Source organism: Trifolium pratense, linkage group LG3 (genome assembly GCF_020283565.1).
Source record: "Trifolium pratense cultivar HEN17-A07 linkage group LG3, ARS_RC_1.1, whole genome shotgun sequence".
Lineage (NCBI taxonomy): Eukaryota > Viridiplantae > Streptophyta > Magnoliopsida > Fabales > Fabaceae > Trifolium > Trifolium pratense.
In genome coordinates, this window is record NC_060061.1 from 32948487 (window position 1) to 32956944 (window position 8458).

The window sequence follows — 8458 nt, forward strand, 5'->3', positions numbered from 1 at the left end:
CTGAGGGCCTTAACAAGTTTATACCATTCAGAAGGAACAAAGAGAATTGGCCAAACTCAAGGCCAATGAAAAAACAGAACATGGCGCATGCTAAACCAATACATCAAAGGTTGGGCAACCCAAATACTTTTGTGCCATCGAACAAATCACCAATGAACAAATGGGTTCATGGTCCTGCATCCAACTTTGTCAAAAATTCTGTTGACAAGGGAAGTTCGAGTCATTCTGTCGATTCGAAGAAGTATGCTTACAGAAACAATTACAAGGGAAAGAATCCCATGACCCGCACACAATGGCGTAGGCATCAGCGCCAACAAAGACTCTCCCTTCAAGAGGCTCAAAAGACTGAAGACAACAAAGGAAAACAGGTTGTCGAAGTGGCTAGAAGGCCTATGAAAGAAAGATTGACCCAACTAGAGGGTGATCAAAAGGTTGAGAATGAGTTTGAAGGAGAGAACATGGAAGATGAGGATCTCCTCGATTCAGATCCCGAATTTGATGTGCTGGTAAATGTAGTTTCGATCCTCCCTGCGGAGTATGACGTGTGGTCGGAAGTGACTGAAGGGGAGGATGAATTCGATGAGTCTGAATTGGCTTTACACAAGCCAATGTGTTATTATGTAATGAATAATGGCTGCTTAGAGGAACAGATGGCCAATTTTGAGAGGCCAACTGAGGGAATGAAGAATCATTTGAAACCCCTCTTTATTCAGGCCAAAGTAAACAATGTGGGGGTCAACAAAGTGTTGATCGATGGAGGAGCAGCAGTAAACCTGATGCCAGAATTCATGATTACCAAGATTGGTAAATTCTCTACTGACTTGCACCCTCACAACATCGTTCTTTCGAATTACGAAGGTGAGACTGGCTTCTCGCTGGGGGCAATTCAAGTCGATGTGGCAGTTGGCAGCACTGTTAGGCCAACTTTGTTTTTGGTTGTAGCATCGAAGGCCAATTATAATCTGCTTCTAGGAAGGGAGTGGATACATGGTGTTGGAGCAGTGCCTTCGACTCTCCATCAGAGGGTGAGTATTTGGAGAGATGATGGTGTGGTAGAAAATATCGAAGCAGATCAAAGTTATTTTAGGGCTGAAACACACCACATAACCAAGCATTCGTTTGATAAGAAATTGGCGAATATATCGCCATGCACTGAACAGGGATATGCCTATGCCCCTGCTGATAATGTCTACCATTCTGTCAAATTGGATCCAACTCATGGATTCATTTGGGAAAGAGAGGAGATAGATGAAGGTCCACATGTGGATGAAGGCAAAGTCCGCCCAACTGGGTGGGACCTTGAAGAGTACTACGATGACTAAGCCCAATGCTTGGGCCAAGATTTCGGCTTATATGGCCGAAAACAAGATAAAGATGGCGTTAGAAGCCACAATGCTGCAAGAAAATATGGCTGTCGAAGCCAACAACTGTGAAGATGGCAACTTATTGCCAATAACTCAAAAATTGGACTGCGTCTATGATGAAGAACCATTAGGATTTGAAAAGGATCCTTCCAGTTCCAATCAAAAGATGCAGGCCCAAGACCCTTTGGAGGAAATAGATATTGGAGATGGCTCGATCAAAAGGCCAACATACATAAGTGCCAATATCCCAAAGGACTTGCGTGATAAACTGGTCGACCTCCTTAAAGAGTTCAAGGATTGTTTTGCTTGGGATTACAATGAAATGCCAGGTTTAGACAGAAATTTGGTCGAACATAGATTACCCATTCGACCAGACAAGAAACCAGTTAAACAATCACCAAGAAGATTCGCACCAGAAATCCTATCTAAGATCAAGGAGGAAATCGAAAGGCTGCTGAGAAGCAAGTTCATCCGGACTGCCAGGTATGTCGAATGGTTAGCAAATATAGTTCCTGTCATTAAGAAAAATGGTTCTCTTAGAATATGTATAGATTTTAGGGATTTAAATAATGCTACCCCCAAAGATGAATATTCGATGCCTGTAGCAGAGATGTTAATAGATTCAGCAGCAGGCTTCGAATATCTTAGCATGTTAGATGGGTATTCTGGATATAACCAAATTTTTATCGCCGAGGAAGATGTGGCAAAAACAGCTTTTCGATGCCCAGGGGCTTTGGGTACCTATGAATGGGTCGTAATGCCATTTGGATTGAAAAATGCTGGAGCCACATACCAAAGAGCAATGAACTCAATTTTCCATGATTTTATAGATACTTTTATGCAAGTATATATTGATGACATTATTGTTAAATCGGCATCACAAAATGATCATTTGGTTTGCTTGACAAAGTCATTCGAAAGAATGAGAAAATATGGATTGAAAATGAATCCATTGAAATGTGCTTTTTGTGTGCATGCAGGAGATTTCCTTGGGTTTGTGGTGCATAAAAAAGGCATTGAGATAAACCAAAACAAGACAAAAGCGATTTTGGAGACTAACCCTCCAACCAACAAAAAGCAACTTCAATCCTTGTTAGGAAAGATCAACTTTCTGAGAAGATTCATTTCGAATCTAAGTGGTAAAGCTCAAGCTTTTTCACCATTGCTTCGACTCAAGAAAGAGGATGTTTTTACTTGGGGGCAGGATCAGCAAGAAGCATTCGATGCAATCAAAAGATACTTGTCTAATCCTCCAACTCTGATGCCACCAATTAGAAATAAGTTTATGAAGTTGTATATTTCAGCATCTGATACCACATTAGGTAGTATGTTAGCCCAAGAGGACGAAAATGGCGAAGAAAAAGCCATTTATTATCTAAGTAGAGTCCTTAATGATGTTGAAACTAGATATAGTAGTATTGAAAAGCTTTGTCTTTGTTTGTACTTTTCTTGTATGAAATTGAAGCATTATATAAAGCCTATTGATGTTTATGTTTATTCTCATTATGATGTTATTAAACATATGTTGCTAAAACCAATTTTACATAGTCGAATTGGGAGATGGGCTTTAGCTCTTTCTGAATATTCACTTTCATACAAACCTTTGGCAGCAATTAAAGGCCAAATAGTGGCTGACTTCATTGTTGATCATTCAGCAATTGAATCACCTCAAAATTACATTGCTCTAGAACCATGGACTCTGTATTTCGATGGGTCTAGACATCAACATGGTACTGGGATAGGTATTTTGATAATTTCCCCACAAAAGATTCCTACTAAGTTCAAATACAGGATTAATGGTATTTGTTCGAACAATGAGGCTGAATATGAGGCTTTGATAGCAGGATTAGAAATATTATTAAGCCTGGGGGCAAGAGACGTTAAAATAAAAGGTGATTCAGAACTAGTTTTGAAACAACTGACCAAAGAATACAAATGTATCAAAGAGCATTTGATTCGTTATTTTGTCATAGCAAATGCGTTACTAAAACGTTTCGATTCGATTGATATTGGACATGTCCCTCGAATAGAAAATCAAGAAGCTAATGAGTTAGCCCAGATTGCTTCAGGATACAAGGTGTCCAAAGCAAAGCTAGAACAATTAATAGAAATCAAAGAAAAATTGATTTCTAATGAGCCAATGCAATTGGAATTGTCAAGACCAAAACTTGAGGGGGCAGAGATGTCACCAAATGACATAAATAATTCTGATAAAGAAATGAATTATGATGAACTCCAAATTTTGGTCATTGACAATTTAATAGATGGTGATTGGAGAAAACCAATTGTAGAATATTTGGAAAATCCAATCGGGAGTGCTCCTCGAAAGATCAAATACAGGGCATCAAATTATGTGATCATTGGTAATGAATTGTTTAAAAAGACCCTCGAAGGAGTACTATTGAAATGCCTTAGTGAGAATGAGGCCTACATAGCAATATCTGATGTTCATAGTGGGGCTTGTGGTTCTCACCAATCAGGCCATAAGATGAAATGGCTTTTAGTTCGACAAGGCATGTACTGGCCATCTATGTTAAAAGATTGCATAGATTTTGCTAAAGGTTGTCAAGACTGTCAAAAACATGCAGGAATCCAACATGTACCTGCAAGCGAATTACATTCGATAATAAAACCTTGGCCATTTAGAGGTTGGGCATTGGATTTAATTGGTGAAATAAAACCAGCATCATCAAAAAATCAAAAGTACATAATAGTTGGTGTTGATTATTTTACCAAATGGATCGAAGCTATACCTTTGCCCAACGTTGATCAAGAAGAAGTTATAAGTTTTATCCAAAACCACATTATTTACAGGTTTGGAATCCCTGAAACCATCACAACTGATCAAGGTTCAGTGTTTACTGGTCGAAAGATGCAAGAATTCGCCAGGCAAACAGGGTTTAAACTTTTGACTTCGACACCTTATTATGCACAAGCAAATGGTCAAGTAGAAGCTGCCAATAAAATTATTATTGGATTAATCAGAAAACATATTGCTCAAAAGCCAAGAAATTGGAACAAGACTTTAAATCAAGTCTTATGGGCATGTAGAAATTCCCCTAAAGAATCAACAAATTCTACTCCATTTCGATTAACGTATGGTCATGATGCTGTGTTACCAGTAGAAATTTATTTGCAATCTATCAGAATTCAAAGACAAATGGAGGTACCAACTGATCATTATTGGAGTATGATGTTTGATGAATTGGTTGATTTAGACGAAGAAAGGCTAAGAGCGCTTGATACATTAAGTAGACAAAAAGAAAGAGTAGCAAAGGCCTATAATAAAAAGGTTAAATCAAAAACCTTTGACGTAGGGAATTTAGTTTGGAAAGTTATTTTGCCTATGGACAAAAAAGATAGAGTTTTAGGCAAATGGTCTCCAAATTGGGAAGGACCTTTTAAAATAATACAAGTATTTTCGAATGGTGCGTATGAAATAGAAGAATTAACTCCAGAAAAGCGAACATTGAATATAAATGGTAAGTATTTGAAAAAATATAAACCAACGCTTTTAGAAGTTAATATTAGCACAGAATAAATATTCGAAACGAAATTGAAATGGCATAAACAAAGTAAAAATGCCATAAGAGGCAATTGTCAAGGTTACAAACCAAATAAAAACAAAACCAGATAATTGTTCGAGAATTTAAAATAATTAAAACATCAAAAGAAAATCTAAGACAAACACTTAGATTTGAAATCAGCATAATGGTCCTTAATAAGGCCAACTTCGACAGTCTGGATCTTGATGGCATCTTCGAGAGACTTGATCTCTTCTTTGATCACAGTGGCAGCACTGAAGTGAGAAATACCTTCCTTCGCAGCTTCGCGGATAGATTCTTGAGTAGTAGCAGCAACAGCTTCTTCAATCTTTGTACGCTTTGCTTTCTCCTCAAGAATCTTTTTCTCTCGATCAGCAATCTCGGCTCGAAGAGAATCTATTTCTGCCTCCCACTTGGAAATATTGTTGGTACATTCTTGAATCCCAAGGCCTGGTTGCTGAACTTGTGCTTTCATTTGGTCAACTTTCGATTGAGCAGCCATGGCCTTCTCGAATAATGCATCATAAGCAGCCTGTTGACCAACAAGTTTCTGAGAGTTGCGTTTCAGGTTTTGCACTGTGGTAGCAAACTGGTCCAAGATCGATTCGAGCTGGATAACTTTTCCCAAGGTTTCGAGGTCAGTTTGAGGATTGTGCAACTTGTTCAAAAAGGACTTGTGCTTGAAAGCATTAGCAGGGTGTTCCTCAACTGATGCCAAGATGTCTCCATTGATGAAATCCGTATATAGCTTCGAAATCAGAGAGTCTTGTCGAACAGAAGAGTTGATTTCTGAATCTGAAGCAGTCGAATTGCTGGGTCCACTCGAACTCACAGGATCAGTAGTGGTTTTAGAAATCAGAAGTTTTAGAGCAGCTTCAGGATCATGAATTTGCAAGGAAATGAATTCTTCTTCAGCGAGCCCTAGGCTGGCTGACAGCTTCGATGTCGAAGTTTCAGGTAGCAATTCTGATCCACCAGCCTCTGCTTCCTTTATGGCTTCAGAATCAAAGTCTTCTTCCTCTGAGGAAGATTCATCAGCTTCGACCTCGACTGTTGGGTTTTCGTTCCATTCCTTGAAAGGAGAAGGCTTGTTATCAGTCTCTGCAGATATTGGATGCTCTGGTTGATCTTGACTAGGCTCTGGTATGACTTTTTCAGAAATAGTGGTCTCACTATCTTTGAGAGTATCATCACTAGACTTGTTCGATAGGACGTCCTGAAAAACAGAATCGAATATGAGGGAATATAACTTTACTTATTATAAATAAAAAATGCAAGTAAAGTAGTACAAGTACCTCTGGATTGTTGTCTTGCTGGGGCATGTTGTCCGATTCTTTGAGTGTAGCATCAGGCATAGCCGCATCTTCTTGAACTTCAGCGTCAGGGATAGGCTCTTGTTGTTCATTCGAGATCGAAGGAGATTTAAGGTTGGTTGCAGAAGGATCACTTGAGGACTTTGACTTTCTATGTTTTTTATCCCGGGTTCGATCCTCTGAACTTTTCTTTCCTTCTTTCTTCTTTTCCTCTTTCCTCTTCGCTTTCCTTTCCTTCTTTTCTTTCTTTTCTTTCATCTTCTTTTCCTTCTCTTCAGTAGAAAGATCATCAGAAGTAGTTTCTGGGATACTTGTTTCAGTCACAGGAGGCTGGCGCCTCTTTCTCTGGAAACTTTGTTCTTCTTCTTCCTGCGAATAGGAGTCGAGATAAGAAACATTTGAGTTAATGGATTTGAAGGAACTTTGAAAGTAAGTTAGAAAAACTTATACCTCTTCTTCGTCACTGACGACTACTGTGTTAGGTTTTGGCTTCTTCGATGGGCCAGTCTCAGTAGAAGGGAGGTTGGTTGGTCTTTTACGTGCCTAGAAGAAGTAGGTTAAAAAAATAAAGATTTAACTTAGAATTTTTAAAGGAAAACAAGTTTCGATTCAGTATGTACCTTAGAAGGCTCTTCAGACTCAACTGCCTTTGATGTTGTTTTCTCTTTAACTGTCTTAACAGATTCTGCAGCTTGTTTCTTGGTAACTAGGAAACATAAGCAAAAGGTTAAATCGAAACAATATGAGAATATTTGGTAAAAGAAAGTGCATATATAAAGACAAGTTACCTGTAGTCTTGACTTGCTGTTCGATTCTCTTTATCTGAGGTCGAGTAAACCCACTCTCCAACCTCGAGATAAGCACTGCATCTCCTAGGTGTTTGCTGTCGAAATATTGCCTCCACCAGTTGGCAAACTCTTGTGTGCAAAAGTAAGAAAGGTTGAAGTCAAATGGCTCGAAGCCATAAACGTTATCACGACTAATCTTCATGTACCTTTCATACAAAGTGGAAGTCACAGTAGTCCCAAGCACGATGTTCTTCTTTCTTATATACATGCTCTTTGGTCGGAGTTGCGAAAAGCCAAACTGTCTAGAGACCAAATTCGGTTGATACCCAATTAATGCATATTCAGAGGATAGAGTACCAATTCGAATTGACAAGATGGTAGGATCTAAATATGCTGTCCAGGTTTCATTTATTTCCTCCTCAGCATTAGGATTCAACACTGGTATCTCTTTGACAAACCAGGAGGGACCAATGGTTCTCTTCACAAATGGAGCGTGTTCGGGCTTGAATTGGTCGATGGCTAAGAAAATTTTCATGTATTTCATGAATAACTGTTGGGAGTTTTGTTCGAGGGGATTAGGTTGAAGCCTTATTAAGCGAGTACCTTCGATTTTCCTTTTAGCTATCGAAGCGTGATGTTCAGTGGGAATGAACAAACCAAGTTCCTTTTCAAAGGTGGCATTTAACCACAACTGTAATAGCCACATTGGCCCAGCAGCTTGAAAACATCCATCTGGCGCAGCTTTCTTCGATTTCGACTTGGCAGGAATTAAACCTTTCAGGTTATCACAAACTTCCCCAATCGACTCATACAGGGTTGCTAGCAGAAGGCGTCCTAAGGCAAAATGGCATCCTTCATGTATTTGCACAGCCATGGGTATAAATTTCCTAGCAATTTGGAGAGATCGAGAGCAAAATACATAATGGGATAGCCATAGAGTGAGAAAGGCCACATGTTCCTCATCTGAGACTTCTTCATTCTCAGGTCCTGAATGTTTGAGGATAAAGGCAGAAAAGGCGTTTTCTTTGTAGTTCAAAGTAATGTTATCACTAACATCATCAGGGTTGTAAGTTTTGCCAGTGGGTCTTAACCCTGTGATAGCTGACACATCGAACAGGGTGGGTGTCATCATACCACTTTTGAAGTGAAAGGTGTTGGTAGATTTTTCAAAGAAATGCATCGCAGCAATGAGCATTTCAGGTTGGTATTTGGGCCCTATCCTAGAAAATTGGATTAACTCGAAGATTCCATAATCCTTCCAGAATTTGCCAAAGGATTGTTCTATTCGATCAAGCCAAGTAAGGTAAAGGCTATTTCCGTAATAAGGATGGGATCGAAAGGGTTTATAATTTGTCAGCATATATTCAAAGTTATAGGGTTTACTATCAAAGATTCTAGGTTCGCAAGTTTCGAGACATGGAAATATCTCATCTACTTCCCTAGTCAAA

At 39.1% G+C, this 8458-nt stretch overlaps 1 protein-coding gene across 1 annotated transcript; it reads left to right on the forward strand.

The window, feature by feature from the left end:
* The first annotated feature begins 1374 nt into the window (after positions 1 to 1374).
* On the forward strand, positions 1375 to 4905 carry LOC123914980. Its single transcript, XM_045966140.1, has 2 exons — positions 1375 to 2101; positions 2975 to 4905. The coding sequence occupies exons 1-2, from the start codon at positions 1375 to 1377 to the stop codon at positions 4903 to 4905; spliced, it is 2658 nt and encodes an 885-aa protein (XP_045822096.1).
* The last annotated feature ends 3553 nt before the right edge of the window (positions 4906 to 8458 follow it).

Bases quoted from the DNA above. Each gene is read 5' to 3' on its own strand.
- LOC123914980 (XM_045966140.1), top strand. From the start codon at position 1,375: ATGGCGTTAGAAGCCACAATGCTGCAAGAAAATATGGCTGTCGAAGCC. The intron at 2,102-2,974 runs GTACCTATGAAT...AACCTTTGGCAG, and splicing joins TCGATGCCCAGGGGCTTTGG to CAATTAAAGGCCAAATAGTG.